Below are 26,597 nucleotides of genomic sequence, written 5' to 3' on the forward strand. Positions count from 1 at the left end.
GTGGCAACCAAGATGTGAATGGGGCGCTCGCTTCACTCTGTTTCCGGTTTAGTGCGGAGTCTCGGGAAGGCGGTGATATCACGTGAATGAAATAGGCGGATGACGAAATCCGTCGTGTGCAGAGGTGAGCGTCACTGATTCTTGAAGAAGAGTATTACTGCGCAGACAGGAATGATAGGAAGCCTAGAGTTGGGATTCTACCTTTTTGCTTATATTTTTACTGGGTAAAATTCTAGCATCATGCGCCATTCTTTTTCTTGTCCTTGTAGATGTTCTTCAAACCAGTTGATCTCACCACCGCCCTGCGCCCCGCGCTGCTTGAGGATGAATCACTGCTGTTTGTCCAGGACATGGTAGGATTGTACGAAGGGTAGGTGTTTCCTGTTTTCTAGGCATGAAAGCCCCTTGACTGACTACCGTCGGGGTTATTATAGAAAATACAAGATACCCAACTACCAGAATGGCCATGCTTACCTGACTTCGCATCGCATCTGCTATGTCGGGGCTTCCGAACCCCGTAAATACTCAGTAACGGTTGACCTGAAAGAAGTGGAGCGGGTAGAATATCAGGTATTAGAGTCCTTGGTACTAGTATTATTGGGCTCTTTTTTTTGACGGTTTGGTATTAGGCGGGCTTTCTGAGATCGTCACCGAAGATTGCAATATACCCCAAACCTTCGAGGAAACCTCCAGGGAAAGGTGCCGTCAAGGTTGAACGTGCTTCATCACCAAAACTTTCATCTTCCTCATCACAGAGAGCTGCAAGTCCTTCACTTCGCCAGGTAAATGGATCGTTGCCCAGAGCTTCAACTGCAAATTGGGTCTGCCCAATTTGCACTTTCTCGAATCCTGTTCCCTCCAACTTTGACCCATCCACAGCCACAGCTTCTACTCCACTTCCGCCATGTCTAGCCTGTGGAATCAAGCCACCCCTTACGACACTTCTAAAAGCAGCTATTGCATCTGCGACAAATCGCATCGTCACAAATCCTACAGCTCTACAGCCGTCTCAACCCCATGAGCAGGTTGATACGCTGCCAATAAGCCGCGACAATAGCGGAGATATTCTTGAACTGTCGCGTTCCATAGCCAAAAGCCATATAACTACTTGCCCACGATGTACCTTCGCAAACCACCCTTCCCTCCTGGAATGTGAAATGTGTGGTGCACCTCTTAAGCATTTAGGAAACAATACCCCTGATCGATTAGATTCCCCGGCTCCTCTCTTTCTTACTTCTCAGTTAGAGAATACGGAAATCAACGAGAGTATGAAACTGTCATTTCGTGGAGGCGGGGAGAAAGTTTTTCATGAGAGACTTAACGATGCTCTGATCCAAAGGAAGTGGCTCCTTCACGATGCCCCGCCTGTCCCTCAGATGTCACTTTATCCCGGACCTCAAGGAATCTCAGCCACCGGGGGAGATTCCTCTCCTGTTGAAGAAGGGTCGCCCCAGCCAAAAGGCGTTGGAATTGCCGGGCTTGAGCGTCGCGGTTTTCATACAAGAAAGATTAACGAAACAGTAATTGGAAATGCTTTTGAAGACCTTGAGGCGTTGATGGCATCGGCTAAGGAGATTGTCGCCCTAGCTGAAACCTTGGCCACAGAAACCGGAGTAAAGCCAAATGATCACTCTACTCTTGAAGCGGATGCAGTCCTGTCGCAATCCGCCGCCGCTCTTGGAATGATAACAACGAAAGACATGCTTGGCTCAGGCAGCAGCTCGGAGACACTGTATCTTTCCGAACTATCACGTAATCTCGCTGAATACTTGACAGACGACCGAGAAGGCGTACTTCGCCGTGAAGGTGGCATCATGAGTCTTATAGACCTTTGGGCTATTTTCAACCGACGCCGAAATGGGGTGGAGCTCGTTAGTCCGGCCGATTTTCACAAAGCGGCAGAGCTATGGGAGAAGCTCAAACTTCCTGTGCGGTTACGTCGATTCAAAAGCGGGTTATTGGTCGTTCAGCCGCACGATTGGACGGATGAAAGATGCATTCGTCTTCTTGAATCGTGGATGAATGAACTACAAACTGATTCTCCTGCTGCAGAGGTACCTTGGGATTGGACACTTTATGGCAGAGGAGTAACGGCGCAAGAAGCCGCTCAGCGCTTTGGATGGAGCGTTGGTGTCGCATCCGAAGAGCTGGAAATGGCTGAAGATCGAGGTGTTCTCTGCCGAGAAGAAGGTATCGAGGGTACTCGATTCTGGCGGAACCACATTTTGATAACCGAAAATGGTGAAGGCTCTATGACTCAAAAATGATATGAGATAATAAGTTGGTCCGGTCATCAGGATAATAATATAATATTCTTCCCAAGGCATCTACACCATTACAACCAGATCAGTAGGCCCTTGATGGACAATTGATGTGAGTGTCATGGGCGTCTATTGAAGCTTACATACGTCATTATGCTGTACGTAGTAAGAAGAAAAGTCTTCGCCGATTTGACGAGACTGAGGTGAATAGATGTTAAATTTGACATACCGAAACTTCTCTCTCTCTCTCTTCCACACACGTATATATATTCCCTGCTGTACAAAAAATATGAATGATCATTCCAAATCCCCCAAGCCAGATATCAAATTGTTAACATTGGACGAGAAGCATAAGATTTGAGATTACAATCATGGGACGCGCCGCAGAGAGGATTGTTTCAATTCTTAACACTTTGGCGTAGCGGTACTCTCTGAACGACAAGGGGGCTGCAAGTGTTGCGTCGGTTCGTTGCTATCCTTCAAACATAAAAGTGACGCCTCCTTTCGAGAGCTGGGTCGTCATCGTCAAGATCATACCGTGATAAGATAAGATGTGGGCGGGGAGAGTGCGGGAGGCGAATGACATAATCAGCGGAGCTCCCGCATCAGACGGCCGAGCCGACACATCGATCTCCGCCTGGTGCTCCTTGGAAGCCCCGTTGAAATCCTCCTCAGTGCTCTGCCCCGGCGGAATCTACGGTTTGTCTATTATCCTTAGTGGGTATATATGGAACCCGGGCAGCCAGCATCGACCCTATCCGATGTGACTTATCCTGCCTCAGGTAGCGAAGAGTTCTTGAACTCAACGACCGCTATCTGAACGTTTTGCCCGCCTTAATCGTTGAGTACACGGTTGCAATGGAATCGGTTCTGGCTAAATCAGTCTTTCGGAGCCGAGCCATTCGGCAATCGAGTATACTCTGTGGCCCTACGACGTTAACAGTTACTTCTAGTCCCCAGTGCCATCCTCGTACCTTTGAGCAACGACGGACGATAGCATGGGGTGGTCGTCCAGGTGGCCCGGACTGGCAGTCACGATTTGAGTCAAAGCTACGACGCTCCATTGAAAAAGCAAATCGCATGCTTTTCCATAAATGCTCTCATGGGATGCGCCCACGGTCGGAATGGTATCGTTGGCAACATGGAAATCTCTGGGGCTGGTCTCAATTTGGGTCATTGGGGCCTCATAGGGGACCGGGCGATGGGCCTGGATGGTCACCCTGGAAATGGGGCCAATCGTCCTGGGAAAAAGAATTCACAGCTGAACAACAACGCTTTGAACAGGAATTTGAGGAGTTCAAACGGCGGATTCATGCGGATCCATATGGCATGCTCTTTGGGAGGCGCCTTATGCGGCTACACCCTTTCCCGCTTGGTCCGAAGGATGATACCCTGTCAGCCCTTTGGCGATACCTCTTTGGAATTGAAAATAGTGCTGCCTCATCTAAGGAACGAAGGCATCGCCATGGAGACGAAACCGCTTGCACCGCGAACGCGAACGTACATAGCCATTCCGATGGTTTCCAAAAGGCATCTCCAGACAAGGAAGCTCTGTTTGAGTTTGATCCAATAAGCGGCCGGATGGTGCCCAAGGACTGCCCAAATACAACCGTGGAAAATGCACCATTCGAAAAGATCGCACATGATACGTTTGATATTCCCATGAAAAGGTCACGCTCAGAGCTAGCAGATAATAGGAGTCGTTGCACAAAGGTCGAAGTGTCTGAAAACTCGCCTTTGCTGGATCAGAAGCGTGACTGCGATTCTTCGGTCGAGGGACCGAGAATAGATCGGCGTAACGCTTCATCCAGCTCACAAGGGATAAACAAGTCTGGCCAGAAGAGAAGCGATGGAGTCTTTCTGATGGGTGCCCCACAGAGTCAGGGTGAGGTGAATGACCTTGGTTCTTCGATTACGAATACTTCCCTGGACAGCGAACTGGGCATGGACACATCAAACAGCAGCGCGTTACGAGTTGAAGACGAAAAGCCGGGATCACGGGCACCACAAATACGCTGTGCACAGTCTGTCTTTGATAAATTCAAGGATTATCTTACTTGCAAGCCTGAGACATACACACACGATCGAGGCGTGTTAGCAAATACTTGGAGCGCGAAGGAAATGGCTCTAGAAGATGTTCCACATAAGTGTCGACCTGTTTTGCATAATGTTCCATACGAGGATCCGGAACGAATGAACATTGATTCTCTACGCGCCAACGACGTGCGTGCATCCTTTGAGCGTCGGAATCCCGAGCTTGAAACCCAAAGATGGGAATCGAAAATTGATCATATAGTTAATTCCCAGGCCGTTAACGCATTGGGGGCACGTGGAAATTCAAATGAAACCACCGGTGCAAACGATGATGCTTCATGTACTGCAACCGATATTGGTGATAAGGGAAAAGTCGAGGACACTACCGGACAAACGCAAACCAGCTACGAAAGCGTGTATGGTGAGGTCACTCCCAAGGACACACAAGCCCAAGCGTCTACAAGGGTGAACGATTCTGTGTCCGAGATGGACATCGACCTAGAAGTACCTATTACGGACACCAATACAAGCCGTCTGACGCTACTCATGAGGGCTGGGAGAACCTTGGATAGAATTGAAAGGACAAGTAGCGCCATTCGAGCTTCACTGGGAGACACCTTAAAGAGTTCCGCAGACGTTCCAACAGAATACAAGATTCTTGCATATGACTCGTCAACAATGAAGGTTCTGGATGCTGTTATAACTTCAACTTTCTCTTTCGATTTTACTCCTCTCCATCCAATAGAGGCGATATCTCGATTGAACAAACCTTCGAAGTTTCTTGCCTTTTTTTCGTCACTGACATCTCAGGGCTACGAGATTTTCTCGGCCAGCGGTGACGTACTTGTCTTCAAGAAGACACGACGAGGCGATTTTGAGACATCCCAGGGGGATGAGTCTGGTACACCTGTTTCTTCTTCAAGCGGGTCTATACATTCACCGAGAAGAGCCACTGAGCTAGATGGAGAGTCTATCGATGAATTGGAGGCTAACGGATCCACCTCCACTTTGCAAGCAAGGACTCCTTTAAATAGACAAGAGAGCTGTGTAAACCCCGGAAGAGAGTCTATGCACTCACCTCAAGGAGCTATGCGGCTTGAACAAGAATCCATCGAGGACTTTGAAGCCAAGAGGACCGGATCATCAGAACTGAAACCTTCTGGTGCACAGGGTGAACCCGTCGCGAGCATTGATAAACAGCCCGTGCATTCACCGAGTCAGGCGGCCCAAAGGGAACGAGAATCCATCAAAGAGTTTGAAACTAGCACGCTGAAATCGACCACCTCGCATCCTTCCACCATGGTCCGGCGACAGGAGACCCATTTCACGGGCGGACCGCCAAATTGGTCACCATACGACCCAAATGAGAAATCGAGACTTTCGCCTCCTCAAGGCGCCGGAACCGCGAGGAAGAAGGAGGAGGGTTTTCTGTCGTCGTTTCGGAGAGCGATTCGTCGTGCTGTGTTGGCTGGAGTGGTTGCTGGGGGCACTTGTTATGCAATTGGTGTTGTCGCAGAATATTTTAGGACTGGAGGGCAAGATGGTTTGGGGCCGAGAGGATTCACGGGTCTTGAGGGCAGATAAGGCTGGCCCTCGTCAGGGTCCTGGGGACAAAATGGCCTTCCAACGTGCCCGAGAGGTCAGTGGGATGGAACGAGAATATATGGATAATTTGTCTATTTAACCCCACGAGGGCGATTGCACACTTTGTGTTTGCTTTTTTTTTTTTGGGGTAAATACTATCATCTTTTCTTTTGTTCCCACCTTTGCCCTTTCAGCGCCCCCAAAAAGCGTAACGGCTGAATGCTGCGCAAGTGGCTTCCTCCCTCATTCACAGTTACATAGCCCCTTCCAGGGACTGAAATTCTCCAATACAATGGCGTTTTGAGAATCTCCGCGGGAGTATTCTGGTATTTTTGTTTGCAACCATGAATTGGAATTCTATTCTGATAAAGCGAAGCGTCGATGTTCTCTCAATTAAGCTTTGCTCTATTTATACGGAGTACGGACTAGCTAAGCAAGTACGGAGTCGAGTTGGGGTTTTCAGGTGAGACAAATCGCCTAACTGTAGATCGGTTGGTCACTTGCAGAAGTAGCGACTTTTGTTAACGAGTTAGCGAGCAATTCGGTAGCGAGTCGACTAGTTTCGAACCACCGTTACAAGGGTTGCCTGGGGGGAGGAGATGCGAGAAAGAATGGTCCTTTTTTTTGCACGACTTGCGCTTCCGTGCGGCTCCGGGAGGTGCCGGTGGTGTTTACGCAATAGTCCGAATTCCCCCCTCCCCCCTTTTATTTGATTTTCTTTTGCCCGGCTTGGGGTTCGATGTGTGTGTGAAAGGAGACGTTCATGTTCTGGAGCACGGAGGAGGGATGAAGAACTCTTTTTGTTTCATCACGAGTTCCAGAACCTCTCGTCTCCTGCTAAGACGGAAGAAGCGGGGAGTGGATTTGCGTTGGTGAGTGATGTGCGTCCTCAAGCTCTGCCCGCTCGGAACGTCGTCTCGGTTAGCTTTTTCGACGATGGCTTCGAAATGTCTCTCTCCCGCGTCGCTCTGCGAGCTGTTGTGGGAGGCTGATCGCTTTAACGACAAGGATGGCCGGAAAGGGGCATCTTTATGTATGTACGGAGTACTCCGTATGGATGGATGTATTCCGTCCTGAGAACAGTCCACAGAGCTGAGATGACAGCGGGATACGGAGGAAATGGCGTCCATCCCAGATGTCGCTGACTGCAACGGCGTGCCCACCCGCCGACGTCGGATTGAGCCTCTCGCTGCGAGCGCTCCAGACACGGTATGTCAGAGGATCGTCGCCCGGTTTTTTCATCGGGAGACGGGGTTTAACTCCTTTGATCGACGGCTATGTGTGTTATTTCGTGCGGCATGCAGCCTTGTCGTCTCGCGCGGTCTGACAGCAAAACCCGCTGCGCTATCTTCCCTTTTCCCCCCGAAAATCGTCAGACAGAGGCAGTCGGCTGGGTCGTGTGTGCCATCGAAAGCCCACCGTGAACGTCGTGGCGCAGCACAGCAGCTTCTAGCCCCAGTACTCCGGCCCAAAGCAGCAAGTCTCGCTGCCGATCGCAATTCGCACTGTCGAAAACAGCTTAGCGGCGAACCTTGGTTGCTTACTCAAGTTTGTAAGTTACACCTCCGCTTTCTGTATCATTTTACTCGCATGTCGTCATGTCCTCATATAGAGCGTGGATGCCCGGAACGTATTCGTATGTAATGGATGCATCGACGGGCGTCTGGAATCATTTGACGGTTACTCTTTTCATTCTGGCACTATTTCTTGCACTATTTTTTTTTTTTTTTTTAATGAATCTTTCGGTGTTATCACAAGGAGATCGCTGTCATGGTTGCAATGGGCTGTCATCCGATGAAGGCTGCTGCTGCTGCGTGGGTGAGGGGAAGGGGAGAAGCTAGCAATGCCTGCTTTTCCACTTGGCGCACGCCCGCTCGCACCTGGGGGCAGGCGAATGGTAAGGGTCTATTTTGGCTTCCCTGCCGGCTATTGCTCGCTTCGCATCGATGATTGCGTAGGCGTGGTCGCGCAGTATTGCCCGTTGTCAGGTGCTCGCTGGCCTTTATATTTTTTTTATTTTTATTCTAATTTGTTCCAGGAAATTCTGTACGGGGCTTGGAAGAGGCGGGAGATTGTGCAGGAACAGGGCATTCTGGAGCTTGATGGTAATCCAGTGGCTGTTCGCAAAATTTGTTCGCATCTGGTGTTCAGGGTACTCCGTAGATGAAATTATGATTAATTTCAGTTTTCCTTTCCTTTCCTTTCTTTTTTTCTCTCTCGTTTACGGAGTCTCCCTCTTTTCGGGCAGCAAAGCACGGACAAGTTTGAATCCGCCAGTCTTTGTTTTCTGCGAGAGAGTTTGTGAGCCCGTGAGTGGGCAGGGCGTCGACAATTCCCCTGAAATATACTCCGTACTCCGTAATTGTCGCTAAGTTAGTGGCTCGTCGCAAGAACTGGGGATACGATAGGCAAATTTCGGGAGTAAGCAGGCCAAGACCATATCCTTCTCACCCTTCTCAGTCGTTCTTCCCTGAAAGCAAATGCGCAGTTAGCGGGAAAGTCTCCCCGTGGGAGGAATGATGGCCCGCTGTTCTTCTGGCTTCAAGACATAGATGGCAGCGGTCCAAAGGCGTTCTTGAGATGGAAGATGACGTTGTTCTTGAGGGATCCGTCGTGACCATTGTGAGCTCTGGAAGGGCCGCCATCCGGACTCCGAAGAAATTGACATTGGGCCCATTGAAACCCCTGCATTTTGTTTGTATGCAAAATACTCCGTTGCTCCGTAGTTTGAACTCCATAGCTTTGCACCTGCTGTGGCTTACCCTTGGAGGATACGTCCTGCGCTCTGCTCGATAACTCGAACACGCTCTTGTTGTGGAGGGCGGCTGCTCGGTGGGGTCCATTTTGTTTGTCGCGGTCTCTTCGGAAGTGCAACTCTCGACACGAACGATTTTATGGGATGTGTGTTTGACGCTGAAGATAAACAGAACAGGTGTAGCGCATACAGCAACAGGTTTCCCTCCTTCACTTGCCCCAGATTTTACGAAGTCGACGGGAGGTTCGAGAGAGTGTCTGATGGTCCGAGTCGAGCCAAGCAAGTGTGTGTGCAGATATTTAGGAGCACAAACTCCGAGGCACATACGAAGTACATATTCATGCATACTAAGAAAATGGTATACTCTGTACATAGTAATCCGTAGATAATTATTACTAACGCGTATACAGTACAAAGTGTCCTATGTATGCTCCGGAAGATCTAGGCCCTGCACAAGTCTAGAGTACGTGCAGGAGTACTCCGTAGCGGTGTCGACAATTTGCGTCCTCGTCGACGGTCGTACAAACCAGGCAAGGAGGACAGAAGGAGTTTCGTACAAGAAGAGGAGGAGAAGGAGAGACATCTTCAGACGGCCGAGTCGCCTTGCCAGAGAAGGTTTGGGCGGTTGGGAGCAGACACGTGGTTGACCGTGAAATTTGCCTTTTCGCCAAGAGACCGGAAGGTAAGATATGCTCACTAAGAACTGGGAAGCTCACGAGGCGACGGTGCTGGCAGCAATTTTTGCGGGTAGTTCAACGATGGTTCGGGGGAAAAAAAAAAAAATAAAAAATTGTGCAAGTGGAGGGAGAGAACGGCCGCAAAATATCATTTTACCCCTGAGCAGGCGCCGGGCGATGATTCGGCGTGCTGAAAACAGAGCCACTCGCGATCCGGGGTCGCTGTGGCCGTCGTCTCACGATTGGCCCTGTGCGGCACGCTAAGCCTCTTTCAAGTTTAACTCCGTTCCTGGCGGCTCGTCGAATGCAACCAATGGATCCCCGGTGGAGCCCGCCGCCTTTCAAAACTTACCGTCCAAATCCCTGCCGCCCACCCAGTCTTACCGTAATCTACCGCGCAAGTCCTGTCACGCTCCCGTCATCCGAGTATCATATCGCGTACTTACAATCCCCGTACGCTGACACCTCGCTTGAGCGCTGTATCGTTGCACCAATAGAAGAAATTCGCTGCCCGTGTTTGAAACGGTTAGGCCACACCATTGGCCAGCGTGGTAATTCTGCTGAGAGTGTAATACGCAGAACTCGCGAACGGCCTCTTCTCTCCTGGGCCAAGATGGAGTTGGTGCATGTGTTTATTACAGCGCCGACCGTTGGTTTCGTGGGCGTAATGCCTTCCCAGATTCCCGTAAGCGCAACAATACCTCCTAACCAACAGGGAAGGGCGTCTCTGAGAGGCTTCGCCGTCTCATTATCATCGCTGTCACCTCACAAACCCTCGCTTTCGCCCTCCTCCCGTCTTCCCTCTCTCGCTTCCTCCTCCTCCTCCTCTCCCAACTTCACCTCCATCCATTTCGCATCCTTCACCACACTCTCCTCCCTCTCCTTGTATGCGTCGTCGTCGACGCTGTTGTCGGTGTCGTCCCTCTTTCTCCTCCGCTTCCCACCTTCGACACCTGAGTACACAACGGCGCCCCTCCGTAAGTTAACCATGGGAATAATCCACCCTAACGCCCCATTGGCGCAAGCCATTAATGACTAAACTGTACGACTAACACGTTGGCTTGACTTATTTACATATAGTAACTCCAGGCTCCGGGTCGACATCCACACCTCATCTCTCTCCCTCTCCCTCCCCCCATCATCCCTCTCAAAACCCATCTCCCTTTCCGTCGTTTTCTTTTTCTTTTTTTACTTTCCTTTCCTTTGCACCTCTCTTTCACTCATTTTCTGTATTTAATTATTTTCGCGTTCTCTCCCCGGGCATCCTTGCCTCGCCGCTCCCTCCATCATCTTCGGGGTTCCCCAGCCAAAGCCGACCGTGGTTCGTTCAAGGGTTGAAGGCAGACAACTTTGGGGCGACGGGACAACAGGACTAAACATTGCTTATCTGGTGGCTGCGACGTCTTCTTTGAGGGTTTGCATCTTTTGATCTCGACATTTGAAGGGGGAAAATCCATACATCAGATCGTGAGAAGGCAAACCCCACGCTGTTAAACAACGAAATTAAAAAAAAAAAAAAAAAAAAGGAAACGAAGCGCAGCCATCACTGACACCATAGCCAGGACTACAAGCTTCCTCTCGACGATAGATCTGCGCTTTAATTTTCGGCCGGAAAGATTTCATTTTTTTGGGGGCATTTACCGTTGGACGATACGCCTGATGAGACAAATGATTCTTATTACGCGTGTCTAATGGGACGAACCGAATCAGACTGAACAGTACGTTGGGCGTGTTGTCGAGCCCTTTTTTTTATTTTTTTTTATTTTTTTGGGCAAAAAAGGCCTGTTGGGTATCTAGGGCGCGTGATAACAGTTGTTGGATCGAAATTTAGTCGAAAGGCCGCACATCCCCTCAAGTTTCAAACTACCGGCAGCTGAAAGATTGTTGCTTCTATCCCCGTCGCTCTTTATCGCCTGGAACGTTTGTTCCGTTACGCTCTTTTGAAAGGTATGGGCCTACAAGATTGCTGTCTTTGACTCATGCCCCAATCATCCCAAGTTTGCTGTTTTTGTTGATATCCTTCTCCACTGGACTACCCAAATGCCATCGCCCTCTTTGCCTACCGTGTGGGCTGACGGAAAATGCAGATAGTACCGCTTCGCGACATTAAGTCGCTGATTCCATTCGCTTAACACATTGAACATACGCACAAAGTACGTGAGGCATTCGGAACACTCCATACCGTGATATCGATATAGGACACAACGATTCACCAGTTATCTGCAGTCGAATAACCATGCGCGCCATCCTGTCAACGCTCCTTGTGTCTCTCGTGTCGCTGGCAAGCCTGGAGCAATGCCAGGCGTTGGACACTCCCCATGGCAACGAAAGACCCCAATACTACTTCCCTCGGCGGATCAAACGCGAGATACATAGAGAATCTCCCCTCTACGTCAAGCGCGAAGTTGTCGTGATACCTGTAACTGTTATGTTGGGACCGGATGGGAAGAAAACAACACTTGGTGCGAACAAAGTTGTTGGCATGGGGACACAACCCACTGCTGTAACGTCTGCGACAACCATTTCGACAGGATCCACAGACATTCCGGGGACTACACCTTCGGACCCAGATAATCCCCCAGTTCCAACTCCTTCAATTCCATCCACGACGTCTGTACGGAAGATACCCGGCACTTCTCCAGGAAGCAGGATGAACAACCCAGAAACCACAGCCAGGCCATCCGAGTCGACCGGTCCAACTACGCCGGCTGCCTCGGTCACTACTCCAGTTTCAAGCAGCCCAAGTGATGATATGGAAGAAGGAATCAGTATCGACCTCTCCCGAATAATTTCTGGTATACCGATGCATTCAACGGGTCTGGTTCCTAACCCCACGATGAATTCCAATTCGCCAAATGGATCTGCACCTACTACTGGACCCGTTGAGCCGACCACGGACGTTTCCGCAACATTACCCTCTCAGTCCGGAAGCTTGAGCTCTCAGAGCTTGGAGCCTTCGATGACCAGGGGTACAGGAGGAATAGGCTTGCCATCTCTACCTCCGATTCCGCCAGTAAATGACACAATCTCCAGTTTAAGTATGAGCCTCCCGACAGCTTCCTTGAGTATTGACCCTATAACAACGCCTGGAATACCCATGAGTTCGCAGATTCTTCCTCCAAACGACACGTCCACTGTTGAGCCGTCCGGCTCTGCTACACAAATTCCAGGCAGTTCTACAACCACGTCTGATCTAATACCAGAGTTTCCCACTCTAATTCCGCCATCTGTGACTGAAATGCCAATTGGCAGTGGCACTGGAGTGAGACCGCGGCCAACCAATACGGCAAGCAATGGTGAACACTCTACCCCTAGTGGAAGCGCAACTTCTGCGACCGGCTCCGAATCTCAGCCAACAGCGACCCCGTCAGCGACAGGAACGTCAACGATCCCATCCGGTATTTTCCCACCCAGCGGCTCTGGATCCGGCTCTGGATCTGGAATCTTGAGACCTACCACCACTTCGGGCAAGGGATCTGCGACCGAAACCGCCTCGCAAACGATGAGCATCACGACAAGTGACATGGCCAGCCCTACGCCAGCGCCACCCAGCACGAAATCTCCCGTCTCCCTGTCAACAAATTCCGAGACAGAAATGTCTATTCCCACAAGCATTGTTGTACAGCCGACGCAAACAAACACCGAGACGACAACAGAAAGTCAGAGGCCAACTGAACGACCAAAGGTCATTTCACCCCCGCCTAATGAAGACAAAACCCCGCCAAATTCCGTTGTGGTTAATCTAGGGTTCAACGGCTCTCTGAGCTATGATTTTGTCGTTGACCACTCCGGTGCAACGACACAAATCTTCTACTTCCTGCCAATGGGTGTTGCATATGCTCTCGAAATTCCGAATGAGAGCGTTAAGGTCGGGGCTCTCCGTCCGTATGACACCGTTGCTAGACTTGGCTACACTACCACAGTTGCCTCCGTTTATATCCCATCAGACCTCATCCAGTCACTTGCTCTGCAGCTCCGGACTCCGTCTTCTCGTCTGTACAATAACCCAGACCCTTCAGTGCGGACAATAATGGCTATGCTGGATCCAACAATCCCTCTCACTGGTGTTCTCTCAGGAGGTAATGGCTCACCGTCCAATCCAGGACAGAATAACCCCGACCAGCCAGGTGATGACGACGGAGGAAACAGCCAAGACACTGGCCCCGGTCCAGGAGGATCTGGAGGGAACTATAACGTTCGCGCGACATCCGTTGGTATTGGTTTGGGTGTCGTTGGCGGTGCCTCGCTCTACGGTGCCGCCATGTTCTTCGTTGCTCGCCGATATAGAAGAAGACGCCGGTTGATGAACGAAGAGAGCTTCTTAACCGACGGCCTTGGCGGGCCAGCTGGACGGGAAGGCGAGCCGTTTATGAGCGGCGCCCGCAGCGATGGTTACGGAAGCTCCCAGCGTAACAGTGGAGGTGGAACCAGTGCCAGAACCCAAACAATTAGCCCGCCCATGATGGCTGAAAACTCGCTTGGTTGGAACTGAGCGGCGAGTGAACGCCCGAACCAAACTGAAATTGGAAATGGCCAGTTGGATTAGAAATGGTCTAAGCTTCTGAGCACGCTCAACGGAGTTTAGCATCGTGTCTGACGTCAAAAAGAAGCTCCCATCGAATTGAGTTTGTTCAAGTACCACATCGCACCATGCACACTCAATTCATATCCTTGCGATATTGCAAAGTCAAGCGGCTACCTTATCTACTGAGCAAATAAGGGATGATTTTCATGTCGATTTCAGCCTTGGATTTTTCTGCACCCGCCTATCTTATCCTTTCGACCTGACGCACCTTTCGAGCCAGGTCCGCTTTCTGCTTTGTGAAGCCGGACCCAACTTTTGTATTATTTTTCTCCACTGCCCGACAGTGACAAGCCCATACACCATGTTTCCTTTGTTATGTCTGAATTACTGATACCTCCCATGTCTATCTGTTATCTAAAGAAAAAGATTGCTGTTTTTAACATGCGAGCAAAGGGCTTCGGATATTTCTTTTGGTCTTTCCTCACTGTGGGCCGAGCTCATTACAACGTTTAATCGATCGCTACTTCAAATTTCAATATGAAGATTTGCTTCCCTCGGATGCCGAACCGTCATTTTCCGTCTCAAGCAGCAGTTATCTTCCTTCCTTTTCCCATATGATGCGTGTATGGGGGATTAGCAATCAAAAGAGTAGGCCTTTTTGCGAATCTCTTTGGCAAGATAGGCCGGACAATGGTATTCAACCGCTTTGGAAGGCGAAGGAAAAGGTGTCTAGACCTGTCGGGTTTCTTCTAAGCTCCTTTTTTCTTTTTTTTCACTTCGAAAATCCACCTTTTCTTTTCCGTATGTCCCCCTTTGGGAAGAATTTTAAAGAAAAAGCGGAGGAGATTCCGACATTATATCTAATATCAGGAAATCTCTCTCAATTGGGGCGAGCACACATCGCTTCTAAACCATTTAAGCCAATTTTTTTTTTCTTTACTTATTTGATATCCCCTCGCGTATTGGCATTAGCTAGACAACTCCTTTCACTTCTGGTTTCTAACCTAGGTCGGGATAACTGGCCCTTTTTTTTTTGGTTCAAGATATATATTACTCCCTTTTTTAATATTAGTGTCTCCCCCTTCACACGCCTTTCCTTTATTCAAAAACTCATCTCCCGTTTGCTTTACGTGTCCGGGAGGGCTTTTTTCCATGCTCCCTCCCACCCCCCAGCAGCAAGCAGACTAGACGTTGATCCTTGTTGGGAGGGATTTCTTCCCGCCTTAATCGTACTTCCCACCTATCTACGGAGTCCATATTGCAATTTTACATCCCCCATCGTTACCAATGGGCTAGTCACTGTTCGGCTTTCTCTCTTTCTTTTGCATCCTGCGTTTTCCTCGGAGACGTTTTCGTATCGGCTACGTACCGTCACTCCTCCGGGGTGTCATCAGTCATTCGTTGAGGGAAAAAAAAAAAAAAGAAGAAACATTGCCCGTCATTTTGTTAAATAAACTGTGTACGGAGTAGAACTGAGAGGCGCCGTTGCTTTGGTTTCTGGATATTTTTTTGGCATTTTGGGCCTGGGCTAGATTTCTCAAACCCCGGATGTGGCTTGCTGTTGATGTCTGCGCTTCCCCCGCTCTTCACTTTCACCCCACCCGGTGTCTCTCTCTCAGTTTCTGTCTTTCTCTCTCTCTCCCCTCGCGTGTGTAGACCTCAGCTTTTGTTTTCTTTTCTTTTTTTTTTTTTTTTTTTTGGATGCTATCCTTTGTTAGTTTTTGTGCGGATTTACTGGCTTAGAGGTGGGTTTCACTGCATAATATATGTATCTACTGTACATAATAACCGGGCACAGAGTTAATTGTAGGATTTGCATCGTACATAGTTGGAGATTTTTAACTAGTCTTTTCCTTTGACTCTCCTGCCAAATGTGTCTGTGAGGTTGCTTCTCCATCGTTGACCATGCGCGCGAAGGGCGGAGTTAGGACGGACGGACGGCTGGATAGATGGTCCAGATGGGGTGGGAACCTTTGTGTGTTTCTCAATGGGGCGCGGGTGTGTGTGAATTGTATGTATGTGCGTACGTGCGTGGGCAGTCCCATGCATTATTGTTCTTGTGCCGGGAGTTGAAGTGGGAATTCGACTACGAAGTAGCTATGGAGTAACTATCGCTGATTATGATTATGAGTGGAGTCCTTCGGGGTTGATCTCTGGATGTTCCGTCTGTTACGAGTCGGTCCAGACCCTGAAAAACTGGAATAAAGGAGTTACTCCGGAGACGGATGGTCAGATGGTGGTGGTGGGTGGGGAGGTGGAGAGGAATTAAAGAAAATATATCCATATCATAATGCCATTAGAATTAAAACAGTTCATGCTAGAAGGAATCTTTGTCATCTGCCCATGTCATCGATGAAAAAGGAAAAAGAATCATTAAAAGGGTGTGGGGAAAGAAAGAGAAACATAACGTCAATGCCGATGCAGGAATTTGGGGGTAAAGTAAAAAGATAAAAATAAAAAAATAGAAATAAACAACGTGAAGGTGCCAGACATAAAAGAACCGTTGTATATATGTGCTGGAAGGCAAAAAAGCATTAGGAACACGTCGAATAAGGATCAGAAGTTTCTTTTTTGAAAAGAGAAAAAAAAGTTCAGAGAGAAAGCGAATTAGCGACCCGGGAATGTAAAGTAGAAATGCTAGTTAGAGAGGCGAAGCGTGCTTATGCATGACGACTGGGAGGGTATGGAGAGATCGAGATGGGTGCGCGATGAACTACTTTACGCCCGTTTGCTGTTGATGCCTTTGAGTTCGACTTCGCTGTAGGTTTAGAGAACGGTTAGCTCCCAGCTCACGACGCATATTCGAGGTAGTAGAAAGGAATCGGAGAGGAACAAGTGGAGATCGATTGGCGGATAACTTACAAGACGAGAGTCGCATGCGGCGGAATGAGTCCAGGGAAACCACTATTTTTGGCAGCTCAAGTTAGCAATGCCGGGTCACGATCAAAGTGTCTTAAGCACTGGTCTGCCTTTGTCTCCTCTTTTTCTATTGTTCTGCTTTTTCCTTCCTGTGTGACATTGGGTACTGATGGGGGATCAAGCGTGGCAGCTGATGTTATCCCCCAGACTTTTGTGTCACCGGCAGCGAACCAGGTTCTGAGAGGCAGTTCGCAGGGATCAAGAAAAAAAAAAAACTTCAGGGTAATTGAGCATACCGTGCACCGTAAGCGTAATCACTACTCGACCTGTCAGACTAAACCTAATTTTTTATTTATTTATTTTTTTTTCCTTTTCTTTTCGGTTCATAACAAAGGACTCAAAAGGGCAAAATAACATACTCAGTGATGGTTAATATGCTCTTCTCGCCAAGAGACATTTGGAGGACGGCCTCGTCCCAGCCTAGAAGCCAACGGCGAAGGAAGTCAAGTTAATTGCAACTCTATTCTCCTTAATCATTCAAGTCATGTGCATTTGACAAACTCATCAGAGGATGTCGAGAGACACGCTCGGGGTTGTCCCGGAGCACACGGGGGGTGGGTTTTTCGAACATACCGCGGATAACTACACCGATGCCAATTTTCGTTTTGAATTCGCCACGTTCTTCAGTCGAGTCGAATCTAGACGCAAGGATCGACAGTCAGCCCCAGAAAGTGTGAGCTCAAAGCCAAAAAAGAAAAAAAAAAGGCACAAAGTTGACCCATGCACGGCCCTTGTGACCACCCCAAGCCGGATAAGTTTTATGTAGGGAGTACGGAGTACTCCGTACTGATTATGGATTTGCAACGCGACTAAAAATAGTCGCCGGGGGGGCGGGAGAGAAATCAAGAACAAGATCATCAAAAAGAAAGACAAGGGTGAACCTACTTCCTTCCCATGAAGTGCTCGGAGGGTTTGCTGGAGTCATAGAGACAACCCCGGTAGTTCATGACGATATCGTCCCCCTTGACGGGCTTGTCGACGCCATTGCCCTCCTTGAGAATCTTCTTTGTGACGCCCATGGTTGCGAAGTAAAAATAAAAGTGAATGAATCTGTTTCCTTTTTTTTTTTTTGTTTCCCGTTCAATCAGGGCTGGTCTTTGGATATAGCGACGAAGCGTGCGATCTGGAATTGATGTAGGCCGAGCGAACGATTGGCAGAAGGGAGAGGGAAAAAAAAAAAAAAAAAAAAAAAAAAAAAGAAGAAAAAAAGGAGAAAAAGTGTGAGGACAGGGAGAGCGATTGTGTCCCAGTAAAACAGTAACGAAGGATACCCGATGAAAGAAAAAAGAAGAATATAAGACTAGGGAAATCTTCTGGAAACGCCGTGGAGAAGACAGAGGGAGAGGAGCAGACCAGTCCCCGTTCTATTGTCTCTAATATATGATTTGGTTTGTGATGCCGCTCCTGGCTTTTCTCTCTGCGCCCGAGTCTCGAGTGGGGCTCGACCTGGAAAGTGGAGGGAGAAGGGCGACGCGACAGCGGGCAGTGGGTTGGAGGTGTGGCCTGCGATCCGAGAGGATGGACGACGAAACGCAAACCGGTCTGAGTAAAGTAGCCACCGGTGAGTTGTTTTCCTTTTGCCGAACGAACAGGGTTAAGGAAGAGGAAAGGCAACAGGGAGAGAGGGAAACAAAAAAAAGAAAAGAAAAGAAAAGAAAAGAAAAGGTACAATGAAGAGCTGATTCAGATCTCACCCCAGTCTGGGGGACCAAGGCAAGTGGATTGACTCGCCGGATGATTGGGAGGGCGGTGGAAAAGCAGCAGGAGATCAGAGAATTGGTGAATGGAGCTGTTTGAGTATGTCGGTATCAAGCAAAGTGTGTGGAGGCCATGCCACATCATGCATGAGCAGTAGGAATTAATTTCTTTTTTCTCCTCTCACCTTTTCTTACAGAGTAGGGAGTACTTGGCTGTCTTTTCTCCTATTCCGCCCTTTGTTGAGGGTTTGGCGAAAGGAAAACAAAAAAAAGTAAGAAATGGTCTTTTCTTAAAAAAAAAAAAGAAAAGAAAGAGAGAGAAAAACAAAAAATGTTCGGAGCCAGAGGAGGATGAGCACTTTCAACGTAGCAGCCTCTCAGAGGGCCGGATTTTGCTTTATATTTGAGAAGTGCCCTTTGGGCTCCAGAGTCAAAAGAGGCACGAGCCATGGGATGCCGGTGCCGCTCCAGGGATTGGCAGATTGCGAACCCTGGAGCTGAGGTCTAATTCTGGCCGTCAAGTCCTCGTCGGAAGATGCAGCCAAAGTGGGCTGCGGAAGTGGGTGGTGGGTGCGCAACCATCAGGGAGTAGTCGGTTGATGGAGAGCGTGAAACTATGTCCGGTAACTAACTAACTACAGCTGGCTACAGAGCGACTAGCATGCGGGTTGAACCAGTCATCCACCGGCCAGCCTGTCCGTTCACACTTCACAGGTCGAAGTCTGACAGCACCCGTTTCTCATTGGTGGGCGGAGGAGGATGAAATGAAGACAAATGGAAACACAGGCGCACACACACACACACACACAGAGAGAGAGAGAGAGATAGAGAGAGAGAGTGTGTGTGTGTGTGAGGGAAGAGAGGGGGATATCCACTGCGGATATCGCGTTGAAGCAGACAAATCAAGCATCCATTTCTCCCCGTCACCTTTCTTTTTTTTTCCCTTTTTTTTTTTTTTTTCATTTTTCTATTTTTCCCCCCTCCACGCACGGTCTGGTGCCCCAGACTTCGAGATGGGCCACCACACCCGAGGCACAGAGCACCAACTGGGGCCAATTGGAGCGGGCACGGCGCAACAAAAGTCAAAATAACAATTGCAGAACAAACCGAGCGCGCAGGAAGGCCGCCTGCTAGGTTTTCCCAACGAAGCGGGATTTGGGTGCGAGACGTGCAGCAGATCGAGTGGCCACCAGACCGTGCTTGCATGGTTCCGCGTCCAGTGCTGGTCCCTGTCGTTGGTTCGGCCATCCATGCAGAACGCGAGGGTGTGTGTGGATCATCTAGAGTCGATCTAGAACGCCGTCTTGGTTGGTTGGATCCCTCTAGGCAACCCGCAGAGTTTTAGGCTTTGCGTTTTCTGTCAACGAATTATCCTTGGGCGACTTGTCCCACGGATCTTCTTTCGTCCTGTCGGGAGATCATTCTCACAGGCGCGGGGGACTTTTTGGCGAGGAGAAAGTCTAAATTATAATCAGACGGACAACGAAAGGGAAGTCTGCAAGAATAATGTAACAGCGACTTCAACTTCGGCTGGTGGAGAGAGAACAAAAGAGACCGACTCGACAGCGCTGTGCTGGCGATGTGGCATGCTCGGTTAGCTATGCCGTCTAACGGCCGCCGCGACAACAACGTCGACGACGACAGCCGACCGTGACAGGCTGCTCCGCGGCGGCAAGTTTTATTTGGTTGGGGGTTTAATTGCCTGCTGCCATCGTCTTCCCTCGGAGACAGAGGTTATGTGTGTATTCCGTCTTGTAGTCACATAACCATGCAGAGATCGAATGGGTTTCTAGATCACCTCGCATGCATTTACGATCGAGTTATCCCTACAACCTCTTCCTTTCTGGCCATAATTTTGGCAGATCTCTCTCGCGGCCACATGTCTAGACGTGTCTCGTCTCGGCGTACCCAGTAACTATTTGTGCGCTGGATGGGCATTTCTCTTCGGCTGAATAATGTGTCGTTAAATCCCCGTCGTTGCATTCGTGTCTTAGACATCCAGCTCTGCGAGACTCCTTGCCTTTTGGAATGTAAACGGTACATCCATCCATCCCGGCATTGAATATTATTTCCTGCTCTTCAAAACCTCCCCTTAAAAAAAAAAAAAGGAAAAATTATTCTATTCACCGGAAAGCTGCGGGTGACAGGACTAAAATTCTTCAGCTCGGTTTCACCTCAGACCAGCTCCTGTGGCCATAGTACCCTGCCTTCAGACCTGAGTGGCGGGCGTCCCTTGCAGCGCCCTCCGAGGGATGCTACACCTAGACCCGATATCTTCCTGGTCCTGTTCATGGATGGGGATAGCAGCGATTTCCCGTTTTGGCCGCCCAATTCATCCGCAGTCGCTTCTCAACCGTCGCCCTCATCGATCCATCACCACACTCGCCGCCCATTCTCTCCCCGCTGAGATAAGCAGTCTAGGCCCCAGACAACCCTAAACCCCAAGCCCTAAACCTAAGACCTGGGCACTAACTCAACCCCCGAATTCTAGGCGGTGGCCCTGGACAGCGCTCCACAGCAAATGTCGTCCGCAATCGACACTGCTCTGCTCCCGCTGACCCTCCGTCTGAAACCTGTCTATTCATGAACGTCTCCCACTGATCTGTCGGTTTATATTCCACCTGCCGACCCGCTGCCTGATCATAGATGACGCGGGCTGCGAGGGTCGGGAGGGATAAACTATCACTAGCGCTATAGCCGCTGGAAAAGATGCTTGGAAGAGAAACGGGTAATCAATGTGCTCCTGGCAGAAGCCGAGCAAACCAAAAATGACTCGAGCACTGCATGGTTACGGATGATTTTCTCCTTTTGCGCTCTTTTCTTCTTTTTCTCTTCCCTTCTCAACAGCCGCGCCTTGTCTCGTATCGCGGATGCCGAATCCGTGGATTTGCAGCACGCTCTGCGTGGACCTCTCCCCTGCACATGCAACTCCCCTCCATCTCGCAACGGCCGGGCTTCCAACAAACCACCCCGGTTTTCGCGTCCTGACTGGCCCGGGGAGGGGTTTGGCCGTTAGCACTCAATCATAGATGAGAAAGCAGGCCAGTGGGCATATTCCTTTTCATGCGCCTCGATTTTGAGAACTTGGCTTCTAGGCGAATATTCAACCGCTTCTTTCTTGTCGTCGTGCTTTGCTCAATTCTTGAGATAGAAATGAGATCAATCGATTTTTGTTTCCTTCCTACGTACTTCATGAATATCCGATTAACTCCTTGCCTTCTATGAAAGGCGAAAAAAAAAAGAAAAGAAAAGGCAAGTAACAATAAATAAAATACAATATCTCAACTCGGCCGGAAACACGTTGCATACGATGTACTCACCGGCATTGCCGCGAGACATGGGGAAAATAAACAACGCACCACGGACCGCAAGTTTTGATACGACTCATATGCAGGATTTTACTTCCCTGTCAGTCGATCTACAAATCGACGACAATTGCTCCAGCATCTAGATGCGTCCAGCTCATCCGTTTGGATCGAGTCTGTTCCCATCCCGACTCACACAGGTCGCTTTCTTCGGCCACACTTCATTCTCGAATCAATTAGCCAGAATTGCTTCCGGCGGCAATTACATACATACACATAAGGATCCGCCATTCTTTGCTCTGTCGGGGAAAAATGGGAACTAACAAGCAATGCCACGCTATGTCCCGTGCACCAGGCTTGCATATGTACATTCTTCCCCTAGACTGGCATCGGATCTGTCTTACGTATGCATTCATGCAGCTCGATCTATCATTGATGTTAATTTGTACCCCCATGTTGCACATCTGTGAGCCATGAAGGGTCCATGCCCCCCTCCCGCTCGAGCCTTTCAACACAGAAGATGCAGGGCGGCTGAAAAAGGTCATCTGTTTTATCATCTAGCAACACTTGGTTCTCTTTTTGTCCAGTGTTTACTTTTTGATAACCACTGCTGCAAACTTCGATGCGTTCTGAATAACTTCCACTGTGGTTGGTGCTACCTGCCAAAATCTCTGATCTCCTTTTTTTGTGACTGATACAATCCAAGCCTAGAATGTGAAAGTGACCTTAAAACCGTGTGGCACAAGACGGCTTCCTATGTGTCGATGTGCTGGAAGGTATGACTTGTTTCGAAAAACGACTGTCCACGGAGGCATATTTCCTTTCGGCTTGGTTTTCTTTCCGGCCTTTCTCCAATCTATGACGGATAAAGAGGAGCCTGTACACTCGGCAGCTTTTGTTTCCTCACAACTTTGCTGGGGATGATCGACTAGTTTTCCAATCTTTTCCTTGCACCTTCTGCTTAATTCGTCAAGCTGTTACCTCACGTTGCTCGCCTGGTGCCAGGATCTCACAGCAGGTCTTCGTTTTAGCTGTGCGGGATCTTGGACGGCAGCGTTCGATCCGTTGGGACTGAGGGATTATCCTTTATGGTAAATGACTGACTTCTATTGCCTCTATGCGAAGACTCGTATCTTCTACAAAGTCAGATTGACACCATCATATTTAAACCGTTATGCTACCAAGATGATACCCTCCATGGGCGCCAAGGCACAACCTGGTTTTCCATGCCTACACCGACACTTCTTCATTCCTGACTAAACCCCTTGCCAATTGACGATTGTTTCCCTAAACCGAATATGTCAAATCAAACAGAACGCTTATTCAATACTGTTGTGAATCGGCATGTGGTCGGATCCCTTTTCCGGATCGTCTCTTATCGTGCCACAGATCTGGCTACCGCGCACCAATGGTGTGTTTGTCCAATACGCGAATCTATTGATATGAATTCACGGTGTTCTTAATTATTCGATCCCCACAAGAAAAGCTTGTAGCAGCAATAGGAGTATCGACAGCTTGAAACATTTCGACACCCTACTATCCCTAGCTTATTGGCAAGGGAAAGGAAACAAGCGAAATTCTGACGTGTCATAAGAACAAAGGTAATTGAAACCGATGAGAAATATGCTCGAGCTGTTGAGAATTGGAGATTGTGAGTGTTATGCTTGAAATAACTCATATTTTAATCAGTCGACACACAGGAGCGGGAGCTGGCGCGGCTCACATCCAGTTGAGTTGATGTCTCCGGGCAGAAGTGGATATCTCTCACATCCACTTCCCTTATCGCTCTCTTCCTTGATAGAACACTCAAGATCGTGGTGAATACCGAATTCCCTGATGAGTCTAATAGCACTATCGCGAGCGCCATTATCGACAACCGCGCCCAAACCCTCCTCCTGTCTCATGAACCTTTCAGCATGCTCCTCTATCTACGCTTGGCCGTCGCCATCCAAGATGCCTGAACTGAATTGGACATCCCTTCTTCTTTCTCTTTTTCTCTCATCTTACTGTAAAATATAATTATTGGGTTGCTCTATTTCGCAATCATTGAAATTTTCTGATCCAGTTAAGGAGGCCTTTTTTTTTTTTTTTTTGGTTTTATCGGGATCAGATCAGATTTAACAGCTAGTTTCCTAACAGTGACAAGTTAGCTTTTATTATCTCAGAGCCCTAAAATTCTGCTATAGCGGTATCACTGACATTTACTATCTACACGGACAGCTAGAGTTCGGCAAAAGAGCACTTTTAGTCTCCCTTTGCTGCTTATCCTGGTGTCACTAGCTAGACTAACTCGGACTGCACGATAACCATTTGCCCAGAGTTTGTTTATAGCAATCAGCTTCGGCGGGGTCGTCGTACTTCTATCGTTTTTCATTACGGCTCATCAAGATACCTTTCATCTTGGAGGCACAATCTGCTCAATTGTCTGAAGATTCACCCCATGGGCCACAAATATGAAGTCACTCAGACTTAAAGACCTCCCGAACATGGGTGATTGTTTTTGTAAAGGAGAGACGAAAGTGCAGACTGGGACAATATCGATTCGTACAAGAGCATTTCAAGAAAACTCTGGCTATTCTTCAGCCGCTCGCCGATGTATATGTTGACGATGATTTCTCCTTGGTCTTCAGGTAAAGTTGCTCACTTTTCTTGTTTCTTGATTGTAGGGCAATGGCTGCGCTTCTGGACAGCGCATAATGCGGTTTTACTCTGGTATATCCACTTTATATACAGACTGATATCTCACAGATGTTGGGTCTTCTCTCCAGCACATGTTGAGCCCGCTAAGTATCAAATGGTAAATGTTGGGGGAATGGTGAATACTGATATTTTACCGGGACTACTTACTTGTAGCAGGCATTGAGATGGGGAATAACATCTACATTCAAATGTCAAGCTGAGTGTCTCAAGTTTTCGAATAATCATCAAAGGGATAAATGGCTTATTATATTGAGACCTAGGCAAAACAGTCCCTACAGGTTGGATCCCACGCGACACTGGACAGTCTGAGACCCCAGAGACAGAAGCTATCAGTTTTAAACGAAATAGGATTTGCAAAACAAATATTGGCCAGGCAGCTGATTGGGATTCACATATTGTGTCAGATAGTGATAAACAGATCACATACGACCATAGGAGGTGGAAAACAGGGCTTCCCGTCCGCTCAGCCGTACTTAAGGCACCTGCCGGCCGGCTAGTAGTTGGGTGGGTGACCACCAGCGAATCCCGGCTGTTGTATGTTTTTTTCTTTGAGCTCCTTATTAGTAGCTTTTTGGACAGTGGATTGTGGTGGACCTTAGGTGGAGACTTGGATATATGACAAGCACATACGACCATAGGAAGTAGAAAATAGGGCTTCCCGTCCGCTCAGCCATACTCAAGCTACTCGCCGGCCGGCTAGTAGTTGGGTGGATGACCACCAGCGAATCCCGGCTGTTGTATGTTTTTGTGGTCATCTGTGTTTTTCTGGTTTCAGGGTGTAAACCAATCTCTCCAGATAATCATGATTGCTGTAAAGTTCTCCGAAGGTCTGTCTGCGCTATAAAAAAAACTCCCGCCGTTACAACGGCGCGCAGATCCCATTGCTTTGGAGTCCTCGGATCCATCAATTTCTGCCTGTCTTCGTACTTAAAGAGCCTCATAAATATTAGAATAGGTGAAGTGTAATTGCAGTTTTCTTGTATATCTTTAATTATTAGCTGTATAGAAATATTCGTGAATTTGGGCGTGAACAGCATTGTCGTTGAGTAGGGGTGGGCTTTTGCAGTGAAGGCCTGCTGTCAATTGGTCCTGGGCGGCGGGTGATCCATCAGTAAGATAAAAGAAGAGATATCGCGACTCACAGGGCTTTTCAATGTGTTGAAGCTTTGAAATCACAACCCAAGTCTCAATGCAGATATGTCTTGTTGTTATATTGTTCTGATTATCCCAAGCATCCTTTAAAGGAGTGCCTAGAATAAAACTTGCTGCAAGTCAGCCATTATCGAGAGTGTATGGTGCCAGATAAATCTTGGGATATCTGTTTGCTCTTTCACATGTTGCATAGCAATTTCCTCAGCAGCAAGGACTCTGCCGCTGTTGATGGCTCAAGACAAGAACTTGCTCATGAATCCCGCGAAATATACGTCCCGAGTCGCAGTCGTCATTTGTTGCAGTCATTGACATTAGCCGGGTATTAAAGTTGGAGATGGGTATTTGTGGGACTGGTGAGAGAGTTCAGTTTTAAAAAGTTATCATTCGCTCTCTAACCCAGTGTCATGACGCTTTATTGATGATCCCTAACATCAGGAAGGAAACATTCTTGGGTTGTTGGATGGTAATAAAGGCCATTGCGTGGCTGAAAGCATTAACTACAGAGTTAACACCTCCGTACACCTTGATAGACTCGACACACACGACCGGAATCGAGGATCTTCATCATCGATAGCCATCGTAGTGCTTTCGTATGTTGAAAGGTCGGTCCAATTTCTCCGGGGCTAGGATTGCAGAGACCAATATCTTCATTGCGCTGGAGTATCGCCGACAAACAAGGAAGCTATTCTCCTATCTCAGTCCACATGCATGTATGATCCAGGAAGCTGCAGCCCACAATCTAGATGTTCGCCCTAAAGACGTGTGAGGTAGCGATATGAAGATCTGGCGCTTTGGAAGCTTCAACATCTGCGCCTCAATCATTGTCACTACATGGCAATAACACGTGTGCTGATATAATTCCCACTGTCACATCGGCCGGGAAAGCTGGCACCCATGCATGGCTGCAGGAAAACTTCCCATCTGTACCCATTCCCAGGCTATATAGGCTTGCTTTGTCTCCAGGCTGAAGTGTGTGATTGGTTTTTGT

General features: G+C 48.6%; 6 protein-coding genes across 6 annotated transcripts; 4 read left to right on the forward strand and 2 right to left on the reverse strand.

Moving 5' to 3' along the window:
- Window positions 1-161: 161 nt before the first annotated feature.
- On the forward strand, window positions 162-2,326 carry D8B26_004726 (uncharacterized protein). The gene is made up of 3 exons (XM_003070488.2): window positions 162-370; window positions 435-570; window positions 630-2,326. The coding sequence occupies exons 1-3, from the start codon at window positions 270-272 to the stop codon at window positions 2,265-2,267; spliced, it is 1,875 nt and encodes a 624-aa protein (XP_003070534.2). The 5' UTR covers window positions 162-269; the 3' UTR covers window positions 2,268-2,326.
- A 793-nt stretch (window positions 2,327-3,119) lies between these two features.
- On the forward strand, window positions 3,120-5,879 carry D8B26_004727 (uncharacterized protein; the record flags this gene model as incomplete). The annotated part of the gene is made up of 1 exon (XM_003070489.2): window positions 3,120-5,879. The coding sequence occupies one exon, from the start codon at window positions 3,120-3,122 to the stop codon at window positions 5,877-5,879; it is 2,760 nt and encodes a 919-aa protein (XP_003070535.2).
- A 761-nt stretch (window positions 5,880-6,640) lies between these two features.
- D8B26_004728 (uncharacterized protein) lies at window positions 6,641-7,009 on the reverse strand (the record flags this gene model as incomplete). The annotated part of the gene is made up of 1 exon (XM_066124577.1): window positions 6,641-7,009. The coding sequence occupies one exon, from the start codon at window positions 7,007-7,009 to the stop codon at window positions 6,641-6,643; it is 369 nt and encodes a 122-aa protein (XP_065980658.1).
- Window positions 7,010-11,547: 4,538 nt separating this feature from the next.
- D8B26_004729 (uncharacterized protein) lies at window positions 11,548-13,853 on the forward strand (the record flags this gene model as incomplete). Its single annotated transcript, XM_003070490.2, has 1 exon — window positions 11,548-13,853. One exon carries the CDS (start codon window positions 11,548-11,550, stop codon window positions 13,801-13,803), a length of 2,256 nt encoding a protein of 751 aa, XP_003070536.2. The 3' UTR covers window positions 13,804-13,853.
- D8B26_004730 (uncharacterized protein) lies at window positions 13,837-15,290 on the forward strand (the record flags this gene model as incomplete). The annotated part of the gene is made up of 1 exon (XM_066124578.1): window positions 13,837-15,290. The coding sequence occupies exon 1, from the start codon at window positions 14,451-14,453 to the stop codon at window positions 15,288-15,290; it is 840 nt and encodes a 279-aa protein (XP_065980659.1). The 5' UTR covers window positions 13,837-14,450.
- Window positions 15,291-16,554: 1,264 nt separating this feature from the next.
- FPR1B (FK506-binding protein 1B) lies at window positions 16,555-17,774 on the reverse strand (the record flags this gene model as incomplete). Its single annotated transcript, XM_003070491.2, has 6 exons — window positions 16,555-16,594; window positions 16,699-16,740; window positions 16,992-17,012; window positions 17,115-17,175; window positions 17,329-17,393; window positions 17,641-17,774. 6 exons carry the CDS (start codon window positions 17,772-17,774, stop codon window positions 16,555-16,557), a joined length of 363 nt encoding a protein of 120 aa, XP_003070537.2.
- Between the last annotated feature and the right edge of the window lie 8,823 nt (window positions 17,775-26,597).

This window comes from Coccidioides posadasii, chromosome 2 (genome assembly GCF_018416015.2).
Source record: "Coccidioides posadasii str. Silveira chromosome 2, complete sequence".
Classification (NCBI taxonomy): domain Eukaryota; kingdom Fungi; phylum Ascomycota; class Eurotiomycetes; order Onygenales; family Onygenaceae; genus Coccidioides; species Coccidioides posadasii.